The 14114-nt window shown below is 53.4% G+C and overlaps 2 protein-coding genes across 2 annotated transcripts in view; both read left to right on the top strand.

Annotated features, from left to right (window-relative positions):
• LOC129707117 (calpain-15-like) overlaps nucleotides 1-9582 on the top strand; it is a 142987-nt gene extending 133405 nt beyond the window's left edge. Inside the window, exons 5-12 of the mRNA XM_055651907.1 lie at nucleotides 49-232; nucleotides 1433-1656; nucleotides 3055-3180; nucleotides 4158-4376; nucleotides 6204-6365; nucleotides 7617-7867; nucleotides 9125-9164; nucleotides 9570-9582. Coding sequence (XP_055507882.1) covers nucleotides 49-232; nucleotides 1433-1656; nucleotides 3055-3180; nucleotides 4158-4376; nucleotides 6204-6365; nucleotides 7617-7867; nucleotides 9125-9164; nucleotides 9570-9582 — 1219 coding nt within the window. The remainder of the gene's footprint in view (nucleotides 1-48; nucleotides 233-1432; nucleotides 1657-3054; nucleotides 3181-4157; nucleotides 4377-6203; nucleotides 6366-7616; nucleotides 7868-9124; nucleotides 9165-9569) is intronic.
• Nucleotides 9173-12227, top strand: LOC129706908 (calpain-15-like). The gene is made up of 2 exons (XM_055651545.1): nucleotides 9173-10272; nucleotides 11015-12227. Exons 1-2 carry the CDS (start codon nucleotides 10106-10108, stop codon nucleotides 11268-11270), a joined length of 423 nt encoding a protein of 140 aa, XP_055507520.1. The 5' UTR covers nucleotides 9173-10105; the 3' UTR covers nucleotides 11271-12227.
• Nucleotides 12228-14114: the final 1887 nt, after the last annotated feature.

Raw genomic sequence — 14114 nt, 5'->3', positions numbered from 1 at the left:
GTCCCCACGCTGGGCCTGCTGGTGACGGCTGCTCTCGCCCCGTTGCAGGTTTCTGAGCGCTCTGGCCGTGCTGGCTGAACGGCCCGAGCTGGTGGAGAGGGTGATGATCACTCGTGCCCTCTGCCTGGAGGGGGCCTACCAGGTACGGCTGTGCAAGGACGGCACATGGATAACCGTGCTGGTGGATGACATGCTGCCCTGCGATGAATACGGTTACCTCCTCTTCTCTCAGGTAAGAGAACTCTGCTGCCTCCGTCTGTCTTGTGCAACAGTATGTGATCCAGGATGAAAGCTATGGTACATACATGGGACTGTATAGATCTGTAGTGGTATAGATTAGGAATGGTATAGATATGCAATGATATAGATGTAGTGGGGGGGAGAAAGCTGGAAAAGAGAGGGGGCGTGCCAGCCTGGCAAGTGATTGATGGATACAGGTGAGGGGATTGGATTGGTAGATGGGTGGAGTAAGTGACAAAGGAGACAAAAGGGTGTCAGATAGGAGAGAAGAGGAGTGGAATGGAAAGCCAGAGGGTAAAGGAGCAGGGTGACTGGGGCTAGGACCCTCGAGCCTCTTGTACCTCGACATGTTGGAGTGACATTCCATTGTATGTTATATGGTGTTTAAACCCCAACAATGGCATTTGTGGATTAACAATGATTAAAATACCTTATGTGGCCTGAAGAAGGGTCTGAACCCGACACATCACCTATCCCTTGTCTCCATAGATACTGCCTGACCTGCTGAATTACTCCAGCTTTTTGTGCCTATCTTCGGTGTAAACCAGTATCTGCATTTCCTTCCTGCACACAATAGCAAGATGTACATTGAACCTCACTGCACTTGTACATCCGACAATAATCTCCACTTCACATGATTACCTGTGACATTTATCCTGAACCTTATTCAGGTGCTGGTTTGAGAGCATTGGGTTGTGGAGACAGAAAGCACGGAAAGAGGAGCTTCCCAGTTGACCAAGCGTTCGTGTCCACCAATCCTACACCCCATCTACTGTATTCTCCCCACATTCCCATCAACTTTCCCCATCTCACCTAAACACCAGCTGCAATTTACAGCAGCCAACCAGCACGTGCTTGACGAACCCACGCGGTCACGGGGAGAAGGTGCAAACTCCACACAATCAGCGTCAAGGTATTGAACCTGCATCTCTGGAGCTGTGAGGCAGCAGCTCTACCCGCTGCGCCACATTCCTTGATGGGGTAAACACTGGGGTAAACACGTGTTACGAGTGCCCAATGTCCATGTGTAGGTCAGTAGTTGCACAGATTACAGAGATTGATGTTAGAGGATACTGTAACTCTCAGCGTCATGCTGCAGGACGCTAAAGGCACTACATAAATGCAGGATGTTGTTGTGTCTGAGTGCTGGTGAGGCTTGGCGTGTTGTTGCTGTAACGGGTGTGTGTGACAGGCGCAGAGGAAGCAGCTGTGGGTGGCGTTGATCGAGAAGGCTCTGGCCAAGCTGCACGGCTCCTACTTTGCGCTGCAGGCCGGCCGGGCCATCGAGGGGCTCGCCACCCTGACCGGTGCCCCGTGCGAGAGCCTGATGCTGCAGGTCAGTTCCACCAACCCCCGCGAGGAGCCCATCGACACCGACCTCATCTGGGCCAAGATGCTGAGCTCCAAGGAAGCTGGGTAAGATCACACCCATCAGCCCGGAATGGGCAGGCAGGGTGCTTCACTGTCTGATGCCCCAAAGTACAACTATCAACTTCTTATTGCAGCAGCACAACAGACTTGGAAACATGTAAAACCCGCAATAAACACACACACACGAGTTTATATACACACACACACACACACACGTGTATATATACACACACACACACGCGTATATATACACACACACACACACACACACATATATACACACACACACACACACACACACACACACACACACACACACACACACACAAACAAACAAGCAATAATAGTGCAAAGACAAAAAATAATGCCACCTAATCTATGTAGTTCGGAGCTTATTTGGCGGTTGCAATGCTTAATAGCCTGATGGTTGTGGAGACATGTGGCATTGAACATAAAACAATACAGCACAGGAACTGGCCTTTAGACCCACTGCGTGCTGAACATGATGCCAAGTTAGAGACACAAGGAACTGCAGACACCGGAATCTTGAGAAAAACATAAAGTGCTGGAGGAACTCAGCAGATGCTGCCTGACCCATGGAGTTGCTCCAGCATTCTGTGCTTTGCTCATGATGCCACGTCAATCTCCTCTGCCTGCACACGATCCATGTCCCTCCATTCCCTGCATATCCATGTGCCTATCTGAAAGCCTCTTAAACATGACAATTCTATCTGCTTCCAGCACCACTCCAGGCAGAGCGTTCATGCATCCAGCACCCTCTGTGTCACAAACTTGCCGCCCCCCCCCCCAACCCCCCCCCGCATTCTCCTGTCCACTTTGCCTCTCTCACCTTAAAGCTGTGGCCTCTAGTCTTTGACATTTCCACCCTGGGAAAGAGGTTCTGACTGTCTACTCTATCTGTGCCTCATATAGTTGTATAAACCCCCATCAGTTCTCCCCTCAACGTCAGGTTAATAGGTGCAGGAGGAGGCCATTTGGCTCTTCGAGCCAGCACCGCCATTCATTGTGATCATGGCTGATCGTCCCCTATCAATAACCCGTACCTGCCTTCTCTCCCCATATCCCTTGACTCCACTAGCCCCTAGAGCTCTATCTAACTCTCTCTTAAATCCATCCAGTGATTTGGCCTCCACTGCCCTCTGTGGCAGGGAATTCCATAAATTCACAACACTCTGGGTGAAAACGTTTTTTCTCACCTCAATCTTAAATGACCTCCCCTTTATTCTAAGACTGTGGCCCCTGGTTTTGGACTCGCCCAACATTGGGAAAATTTTTCCTGCATCTAGCTTGTTCAGTCTTTTTATAATTTTATAGATGTCACCTCTAGAATAACCTCAGGCACGCACTGGGTCTTAAAGTTTGTACTCTCTCAGTCCAAATGTTTCTGTCAACGTCCTCGTCTCTGTCTTGTCAAACGTTCAGATTTCTGATGGGGGCTTCTTGCGGAGGTGGCAACATGAAAGTCGACGACACGACGTACGAAGCCACGGGCTTGCGGCCTCGCCACGCCTACTCCATCCTCGACGTCAGAGACGTGCAAGGCTACAGGTGAGCGGCAGGGAGACCCAGCACCGGGCACAAAGCCTCCACCTCCTCCCGGTAACCACCCTCAACACCAGCTGAAACGTCTCGACTCCTCATGAAGGCATCGGCTATTTAACTCCTGACCTTTCTATCTGTGGTCCTATACATAAACTTCATCAGCATAGCTCCAGCTTCACCACACTCCTCCTTGCTCCTTATCTGACAGCCTTTTCATCTCTTGCCTTTGTCCTGCCATCTGCCAATCACCCCCCTCCTCTTACTAGATTTTGTCCCATCCCTACCCAGATTCATGCCCCCTCCCCCCCTCCAGGTGGCAAGTGTGAGGGGAGGGTGGGGTGGGGTGGGTGAGAGGTGGAGGGGGGGAGGGTGGGGAGGGGAGGGGAGGGGGGGAGGGTGAGAGGGGGAGGGGGGAGGGGGTGTAGAGGGGAGGGTAAGGGGGGGAGGGGAGGGTGAGAGGGTGGGAGGTGGAGTGGGGAGGGGAGTGGGGTGAGGTGGGGAGGGGGAGGGGAGGGGTGGGGAGGGTGGGTGGGGAGGGTGTGGAGTGGGGGAGGGGAGGGTGTGGAGTGGGGAGGTGGAGTGGGGGAGGGTGGGGGGGGGGGGGAGGGGGGGAGGGGGAGGGTGGAGTGGGGAGGGTGTGAGGGGAGGGTGGAGTGGGGAGGGTGGGAGTGGGGGGTGAGGGTGGAGTGGGGAGGGTGAGTGGGGGGTGAGGGGTGAGGGTGAAGGGGTAGGGAGGGCAGGGTGAGGGGTGGAGTGGGGAGGGTGAAGGGTGGTGAGGGTGCAGTGAGGGTGTAGGTTGGGGAGGGTGAGCGGAGGATGAGGGTGTGGAGCAGGGGCAGGTCCCGTGTGTCTTTCACGCCTGTAAGGTATTCTCGTCCGATGTAAGGCTTCGTTGTGACTAGCACAAAGGACAGGTCCACACCGGGTTTGTGTTCCAGAGCAAGAGCACGTTTATTCTGCAATCATTGCCTTTTATCTTGAAGGTCACTTGACCTCAGTCACGAGGCTCATGCACGAGTTTCTGGTCCTGAGCTGCTGTCTCCGCTCAGGCTGCTGAGGCTGCGGAATCCTTGGGGCCGATTCTCGTGGTGCGGCAACTGGTCGGACGATTGGCCGCACTGGCCGCAGCACCTGCGGCACGAGCTGATGGCACACGGCAGCAGCGAGGGCGTCTTCTGGATCGAGTACTCCGACTTCATCAAGTGAGTGAGGACAATCCATGGGGAGGGCACCATTCATCCTTTACCGCACCCTCCATCTCACATCACAGCTACAGGGAGAGGTCGAGCAGGCTAGGACTCTATCCCTAGGAGCACATGAAGCTGAGGAGTGATCTATGGAGGTGTCTAAAATCATGAGGGGAATAGATGGGATGAATAACAATAAGATGGGGCTGCTAGCAATGTTAATCAGGGTAGAGGAATAAAAAACAAGAGGACATAGGTTTAAGGTGAGAGAATGATTTAATAGGAATCTGAGGGGCAACTTTTTCACACACAGGGTGGTGGGTTTATGGAACGAGCTGCCAGACGAGGCAGGTATTATAATATTTAACAGGCATTGGACAGGTACATGGATAGGAAAGGTTTAGAGGGATATGGTCCAAATGTGAGCAGGTGGGGCTAGTATTGACTTGATCAGCATGGATGAGTTGGGCCAAAGGGCCTGTACCATTCTGTGACTAATGCCTTTGGACACATTACTGGGTTTTGGGTAACCACCAGGTTCCATTTCAGAACTTTTCTGTTCAACCGTTCCCCGTTACGTTTCCACCGATGGCCACAGCACTGCCTCTGAAGTGTCTCCCCATCAGAGTGGCTCACACTGGGCAGCACATGCAGCAGTGAGGGGAGTCCTGCCGGTTCATCCATCCGTTTACAGTCGTGGTCACCAGTGGCTGCATTTGTTGCCAGTCCCAAACTGCCCAAGACCAAGAGGGGGCAACAAGAGGAGGCTATCGCAGTGCAGGGAGGGGACATCTTGAGAGGAGATTCCAGCAGGAGAGTTTGCGGTCACAGTGAGAGAAGAAAGATGCAGCGATGGCAGTGTGTGTTACCACCCTGACTGCATCAAGCTGTCAGTGCCAACCGTACATTGCATTCTACACCGTTGCAGTGGATGGTGCAGGAGCCGCACTTGCATGGTCCACAATGCAGAGCTCATGTATGGGCTGTTAAGCAACGATAATCAGAATCTTTTTAAGTTGCTGTCAGTAAAGCTGAATAAATAAATATGAAAAGCAGACTGCTCTTGTGTACCTCGGTACATGTGGCTATAGTAAACCTAGACTTAGATATCTTCTATCTTCAAAGCCAGGTGTTTGGGACCTGTCCAAGGCAGAGGCTGGACACACTGACCGGTGTTAGGCGGGGGAAGGGCTGGGAATCTGGACATTGGGCACCTGGGGGTAAACCAACAAACTACACACACTGGAGCTGCTGCCTCCCTGGTGCCTCTCTCTCCTCCCGGTGCTCCGGTTTCCTCCCACATGCTGAACATACCCGGGTCTGTGGGCTCATTGGCCTTCTGTAAAGTATCTAGTGTGTAGGGAGTGGATGAGAAAGTAGGTTAACATAGAACCAGTGTGGACGGGTGATCATTGGTCAGCTAGGAATACAAGGAATGCTCACACGTAATTCAAAATTGTATTTGATATTTGAATCTTGTGCACATTGGGGACCCCAGGACTATCTTTATTCAGACTTTACCTTGCACTAAACGTTATTCCCTTTATCCTGTATCTGTACACAGTGGACGGCTCGATTGTAATCATGTCCAGTCTTTCCACTGACTGGATAGCACACAACAAAAAGAGTTTTCACTGTACCTCTTTACACGTGACAACAAACTAAACTAAACTAAACATGGATCAAACTAACCGACACACTGGTTGCTGAACCTGCAGCCAATCCATATTGTGAAGTTGCAAGGGTATGGACTCGGTGGGTTTCTGTGTCGGGTCTTTCAGTCAATCAACCTTTTCCAGTCCTGCCCCCCACCCCCGACTGATTCGCATCCTAATTGTGCAGGTATTTTGATTCCGTTGACATCTGTAAGATTAACTCTGACTGGCACGAGGTGCGACTGATGGGGACGTTCCCGAACCGAACAAACGGCCCGGTGACGGTGACGGCACTGACGGTGCTCGAGCTCACTTTCCTGGAGTTCCAGCTCTTCCAGGAAGGCAGCAGGTGTGCAACAGCCCCTTCCCCTTGAGCGACCCTCACCTCCCCTCCCCTCCCCTCCCCTCCCCTCCCCTACCCTCCTCTTCCCTCTCCTCCCTGCACTTCCCCTGCCCGTACTTCCTCTCACCTCTCCTGCCCTCACCACCCCTCCGCTCACTTCCCCTCCCCTCACCTGTGGGAGTGGGGGATGGAGATGGTAGAAATAGTGGTGCACAGGGTGTGGGTGGGTGTACAGGAAAAAGGAGGGAGTATTACTTGAAGCAGAGTAATTCAATATTCATGCCGTTAGGCTGTAGGTTACCCAAGTGCAATAGGAGGTTCCTCCGGTTTGCGTGTGGCCTCACTGTGGCTGCTCCTCCAATTTGCACAGTCAGAGTTGTTAAGTCCCCTTACGAAATAATTTGTGGGTTGCAGTGGCGTTGCATGTAATGTTGTCACCCCTTGCAGTGGCGGACTGGGTCTAAAAATATTGGTTGCCAGGAGACAAAGGGGGCCCACCCACAACTACAATGCTATAATTTAACAGGGGCCCACTTGCCATCACTTGCTATCACTTCATCAGGGGCCCACTTGCCATCGGGCAAGCTAACACCCTGGCCACTCCGCCACGGACCCCCTGCTCTTCTCCATACAATGACCCCACTCCAAGAAATGAGAATTAAAATAGTGCAAATGCTGGGAATCTGATATAAAACCTGTCGCTCTGGAACTACCCAGCAGATCAGGCAGCATTTCACGAATGGCAACCAGAATCAGTGTATCAGGTCAGAGCTGAGGAACGTTAGATAGTGGCCGGTTGCAGAGAGGAGAGAATGAGAATCACCGTGAAGGAGCTTCCTCTCTGAGCAAAGTAAGCAGCACAGTGGTGGCGGGCTGAGCCGCTGCCTCACAGTGCCAGGGACCCAACTTCCATCCTGACCTCAGTGGAGTTTGCACATTCTCCCTGTGACCACGTGCTCTGGTTTCCTCCCACATTCCAAAGACGTGAGGATTTGAAGATTAATTGGCCTCTGGAAATTGCCCCCGGTGTGTAGAGAGTGATGAGAAAGTGATATAAACTCAATCCCATGTTGTTTAAGAAGGAACTGCAGATGCTGGAAAATTCAAAGGTAGACAAAAGTGCTAGAGAAACTCAGCGGGTGAGGCAGCATCTATGAAACCCACTGAGTTTCTCCAGCACTTTTGTCTACCTTTATACTCAATCCAGTTCACTTTCGGCCCACTTGCCCTGTGACCTCTGACCCCCTTGCACCCTAGGCGCTCGGACACGTCGGACAGCCACCTGCTGGACCTGTGCATCATGGTGTTTCGAGCTTCCTTCTCCAGCGGCAACAAGCTGGCCCTGGGCAGGCTGATGGCGCACAGCAAGCGGGCGGTGAAGAAGTTTGTGGGTTGCGACGTGGCGCTGGAGCCCGGGGAGTACGCTGTTGTGTGCTGCGCCTTCAACCACTGGCAGATGTCCATGCCCGGCCTGCCCTCTCCGTCGCCTTCACTGTCCCCGGCAGCAGGTGAGGCCCACCGCAGCATCCGCAGCACAACACAGGAACAGGCCCCACACTTGATCCACGTCCCTCCATTCCCCGCAAATGCATCGGCCTTTCTAAAAGCCTGTTAAACACCACTATCGTATCTGTCTCCACCACCACCCCTTCAAACTTTGCCCCTCCTATTAAAACTACGCCCTCTACTCTGTGACATTTCCACCCTCGGATGAAAGGTTCTGCCTGCTCTGTGCCTTTTCGTTATTTTAGGCGCAGTAAACTCTTGTTTTTTTAACGGACCCACCGCCTCCCCCCCCCCACTGACCGTCCCGGCTGCCAGCCCCCCCACCCCCCCCCCCCCCCCCCCCCCCCCCCCCCCCCCATCCTCCATCCCTACTGCCCTGGCCATTGACAGCCCCGGCCAAGTCGCCAATACCTTCCACATAGTGTCTTCACCAGCCGCCGCACTGCCCGCCTGGCACAGCTGTTGTTGCGGTTCACAACAGCGCTTCCCTCAGGCCGCTGCCACCGGCAGGACACACTCGGGTCAGCGTGGGGCTCCCTCCCCTCTCTCCAGTTGCCGCTTCTTCCTCTTGGCCGTTCTCGCCCCCTCCCTCAGAGTCGCCCACACACTCCACCAGGCTGACCAATTTGTCATTCCACGCTATTCCCGATTGGCCCAGGCCCATCGCAACTATTCTGACCCATGTTTCTGTCCACATGGTCTCACATGAAACCCCTGGTGCAGTTGTGATTGGGCCACATCCAGGTACAACCTCCACACACGCTCGCACCTCGCTAGAGAGCCACTGAAATGGGACCAGCGTCGAGGTCGGCATGGCCAAGTTGGGCCGAAGGTCCTCTCTCCGTGCTGTATTACTCCAAACTAATAGTAGCACTGATACTTCCTCAACTTCAAATGCTCAAGTTGGATCTAGAGTCACACGACACGGAAACAGGCCCTTAACCCCAACTCGTCCATGTTGTTCAAGATGCCCCACCTGTGATTATCCCTTTGACCCGTATCCCTGTTAACCTGTAACCTGGAGTGAAGTGATGTTTCATGTTGTGGCACACAGCTGCAATACTCATGTTGAACACAAGGTGCTGAAGAGCGGCAGAGGCTCAGACACCATCTCTGGAGGACGTGGCTACGAACACTGCGTCCTCCACAGACGGTGCCTGAGCCGTTGAGTTGCTCCAGCACTGTGTGCTCTGCAGAGTGACAGATCCTGCCACCCCTCGTGTCTCACATCACTCACGCGGCCTTATTCCCTGCTCCAGGAGTTGCCAGCCCAACCAGCAATAGCCGCAGCTTCCCAACGCACACCTCCAGATTCCGGACGTTTCTTCCCAGCAGTTATCAGGCAACTGAACCATCCTCTCACCAACTAGAGAGCGGTTCTGACCTCCCATCTACCTCATTGCAGACCCTCGAACTATCTTTAATTGGACTTTATCTTGCACTAAACATTATTCCCTTTACCATGTATCTGTACACTGTGGGAAACTCGATTGTAATCATGTATTGTCTTTCCAGTGACTGGATCCCACTCAACAAAAGCTTTCCCCTGTACCCCGGTACACATGATAATAATAAACTAAACTAACATGTAGCAACATTGGAACAATTATATTCTCACATGCAGCAACATAACTGTCTGTAAACACAATACCCATAGATAACATCTCATCAACAAAAAGAAATTCAATAACTTAATATCCCTAGAAAGTATTCCTAGACATACTAAGTCCCCACAGTCTTCTAAAGTAGAGGTGTTTATTATTTTTTGATTATACTGATTATTTGAAAGATACAGCATGAAAACAGATCCTTCATCTCACCGAGTCCTCACCAACAACACCCTCAGTCTGAAGAAGGGTTTCGGCCCGAAACGTCACCTATTTCCTTCGCTCCATAGATGCTGCTGCACCCGCTCAGTTTCTCCAGCATTTTTGTGAACACCCTCAATCACCTGCTCACACTAGATCCATGTTATCCCACTTTCTCATCCACTCCTTACACACTGGGGGCAATTTACAGAGGGCCAATTAACCTACAAACTCGCACGTCTTTGGGATGTGGGAGGAAACCAGAGCACCTGGAGGAAACTCACGAGGTCACAGGGAGATCGTGCAAACTCCACACAAGCAGCACTCGTAATCGGGATAGAAGCCGGGACTCTGGGGCTGTAGGGCAGCGGTTCCACCTGCTGCACCGCTGCGTGTGACGGAGTGTTTGTCTTTGTGCAGGGTCGCGAGGGCATGACGTGCTACTACCTGACGCACGGCTGGGCGGGGCTGATCGTGGTGGTGGAGAACCGGCACGACAAGTTCTACCTGCACGTGTCCTGCGACTGCTCCGACAGCTTCAACGTTGTATCCACCCGCAGCAGCCTCAAGACCACTGACAGCGTGCCGCCCCTGCACAGGTAGTGACCAGGGCTGGGGCAGGGACTGGGGCGGGCACATGCAGCCGGACCACACCACTCACCGGTATCACCCCACCACACCGCTCTGGCTCATTGGGGACTGGCAGACCCCCTGGGGGAGGGGAGTGGCCTCCTCTCTTCCAGAGCGGGAAGCGGCAGGATGGAAGGGTGAGAGAGGGAGAGACTGGGTGGTGGGAGACAGGGAGAGGGTGGGTGACCAGAGCTGGAGAGACCGTGGGGCAGGAGGGCAGCTGGCGATCGGCTGTATGGAGCGCCTGGGTCCAGCAGTGTCGGGGGGGAGGGGACAGGACTCTGCATCACCACTGACGGGGGAGGGGGGGAGGCAGGGGGCCAGGGGAGGGGGACGTGCAGACGGAGCCAAGGTGGGGGGAAGGTTGAGGTGCAGCCCAGTTGAGCCAGGATGGGGGAGGTAGAGGTGGATGATGATGGATGGATGGAAGCAGACAAAGGGGGTAACAATAGAGGTGGTCAGCAGGAGAGCCGTGAGTGGGGGGAGAGGGAGCGGGGGCTGCGGAAGAGGGGCAATGCTTTTGCGATCTGATGTGCTTATCTCCTCCCCCTCTTCCCCCCCCCCCCCCTTCCCTTCACCTCCCTCTTCCCTCCCTCCCTCCCCCTTCTCCCAAACCTTCTTCCCCCCCCCCTTCACCTCCCTCCCCTTCCCTCCCTCCCCCCCCCCCTCTCCCTTCTCCCAAACCTTCTTTCCCCCCCCCCCCCCCCCCAGGCAGGTGTTGGTGGTTCTCTCCCAGCTGGAGGGGAACGCTGGTTTCTCCATCACCCACCGGCTGGCTCACCGCAAAGCTGCGCAGCACTCGCTGGGGGAGTGGGCATCGGGCCGTGGCACCCACTGCCCCCCCCTCACTCCCGAACGTGGCCGGCCTGCACACGCCCCGGCCACTCTGACCCCCCCCCCGGCCTCTGACCCCCGACACCATCTGACCTCCGCTCCGGCCCCTCTGACCCCATGGGGGCGGTCCTAGCTACAGCCTGCAGCATCGCTACCCCCCGTCTCTGTAACCCCCCGCTTTGGGCACCAGTTTTGCCCCCAACCTACCCCCCACCCCCTCATCGTGCACCCCTACCAACCTATCCCCTTTCCCAGGATCTCCCTGTCCTCGCCATCAGCCCCTCTCTGGAACCTGTCCCACCCCCACATTGGGATCCCCTACACAGGACCATGAGACCCCCCCCCCCACTTCAAATCAGAACTACTCCATCGCACTGTTACACTGACGGGCTGAATCACTCTTGGATCTGCACTGAAAGCCTCATGAAACCTGCTCCCTCCCCCCTCTCTACAGCCCCCAGTGTGGGTCCACTCCCTGATCCCCCCCAACACCCGGCAGCCCCAGCCACACACGGGCAGCTCCCGTCTCCGACCAACAACCAATCTCTCGGTGAACGTTCGCGCCACTATGGCTGCCCGGCTCAGTCCCCTCTGCACAGGGAAATGTAACAAGAGACAGCACCTCCCCTCTTCCCACTCACTGTTACACTGGTATCCTTGCTGAATGAAAGAGTGTGGAGGATGTCTCAGTGAGCCTCTCTACTCTGGGCTGATCTCTGATCTCTGATGTGGGGATCAAGACCAGGCTGGGCAGAGTGCCCCTGGTCGCAGACGCCAATCCCCACTGATCAACTCTAGGAGCCCGATCCAGGGTTAGAAACGCCCCTTACTTTCCACACCTCAGCCAGAAAATCACTGTGGACAGTTCTTCACTGATTTTCTTTTATACCTTAAGAAACACTTGAGAAAAACTTGAGAATTTACAGCCCCTTCTGGAAACAAGGAGCAGGTTTCTGTGGTTCCTCGGCCCAAGAGCGATCCCTTGACTGGGTCTCCCCCACCCACGGTGTGTCCGGAGCACAGACCCTGATGCTCCCGGCAGAGCCAGCATTGTGAATTCCCTACAGACCCGGCAGCCCTCTCCCCCCCATCCCCCCCCCTATCCCCTCCCCTCCCCCTCTCCCTTCCACCCCCACAGCCTCCTACCCCTCCCCTGCCCCCACCACAGCCTCAGCCAAGGGGAGTTGCTGGCCGTGACCCTCCGCAGTGGGCAAGAGAGACTCCTCAGCCGTGACTTCAGTCTCCTACAACTGGAAAACTAGAAAATGGAGAATTTTATGGATTTTAGAGTCTATATATATATAAAAATATATATATAAAATATATATATATGTATCATGTAGTTTCAAAAATCTCAGGTTCCAATGGACCAAATAAATTTTGTTTTTTAATTATTGACTTGTAAACTTTGTACATGTGTCTGTCTGTGCGGGTGTGTGTGTGTAAGTGTGTGCGTGCGCGGGTGTGTGTGTGCGTGCGCGGGTGTGTGTAAAATGTGTGTGTGTGTGTGGGTTGTGTAAGTATGAGTGGTGTGTGTGTAAGTGTCTGTGTGTGTGCGTGTGCAGGTGTCTAAGTGTATGAGTGCAGGTGTCTGTAAGTGGGTGTGGGTGTGTGTGTGCGGGTGACTGTGTGCGGGTGTGTGTGAGTGCGGGTGTCTAAGTGTGTGTGTGTGTCTAAGTGTGTGCGGGTGTCTAAGTGTGTGTGTGCCTGTGTGAATGTTCAAGTATATTGTCACATCCACAAGTACAGTGAGTCATGGGCCTGTCTCACTTAGGCGATTTTTCAGCAGACTGCCGGCGACTGTCAGAGTGGAACACACACGCACACACGCACACAGACACAAACACAAACAAATCGCAAAGGTGGGGGCCAGGGCAAGCGGGGGTAGCGCTGTCTGAAATTCACACGGTGCAAAGCCAAGGTGATACAGACACACACCGCGATGAACAGGAAAGTTAAGACAGCTCGCACAGTGTATGGTAAGTCTTTTAAAAAAGGGGGGAGAAGGAGTGGAGACACTTTTAAGAAGCCAGACAACTTTTAATAAGCCAGAGATACACAGCTGGTAAGTTTGGCGGGCATTTAACATTACCGGTCGGTTATCCTTGGTTCTGAAAACTCGTGCTTACGTTTTTTTCCCCAATGAGCCAATGAAAATGACCGGTCATCAAAGGTGATTAACTAAAACTACCTACGACTACCTACAACTACATGGCAACCCCACTACAACTGCACCTACGACTACAGGATTATCGATTTTCTCCATGGCGACCAATTTCTGGTCACAGAAAAATGTTCAACATTTTGAAAAAATTTCGGCGACCAAACTGAGGCCGCGACCAGTTCCCAGAATGCGGGAACTCCTCGCGACCATGAAGGAGACTCACCAGAGACCACCAGAGAACATGTGGCGAGCGCAGAGACTCCTGCACTCGCCTAAAAAGTCGCCTAAGTGGGACAGGCCCATTACAGGTACAATGAAAATCTTGCTTGCAGGAGCATCACTGGCAGATAGTGTCAGACAACACAAAAATAAATTAAATAAATAACAGAAAATTCTAAAGGGAAGAAACTGCAAAAAGGACACTTGTGCAAATACATAATTAGAAAAAGCAACTGTAAGAGGTAGTCCGTAGAGTTAGGTAACTGGGAATCGCTTGAACCTCCAGGTTGGTTTGTACAAATTTTATTCTGCAGTCACAAGTAGACATCGGTGCAAGTTGACATGACCGGTGATTGGATCCCTGCTGTCACTGCCACATTCCCCACAGCCCATACTCCCATGACCAACGAGGCTGCCAATTGGCCGACTGCACTCTCCATGTAGAAATCAACAAACAGTACAGGCCGGAAAACACAACTGCTGTCAGTATGGAGGTTGCACGTTCTCCCAGTGACCACGAGTTCCCTTTCGATGCCCAAGTGTTCACCCACATCCCAAAGACGGGCAGGTACATTGATTGGCCACGTAAGTTAT

This window comes from Leucoraja erinacea, chromosome 20 (genome assembly GCF_028641065.1).
Source record: "Leucoraja erinacea ecotype New England chromosome 20, Leri_hhj_1, whole genome shotgun sequence".
Taxonomy (NCBI): Eukaryota; Metazoa; Chordata; class Chondrichthyes; order Rajiformes; family Rajidae; genus Leucoraja; species Leucoraja erinaceus.
Note: the sequence above shows the minus strand (reverse complement) of the source record. Positions and strands in the feature narration are given on the sequence as shown.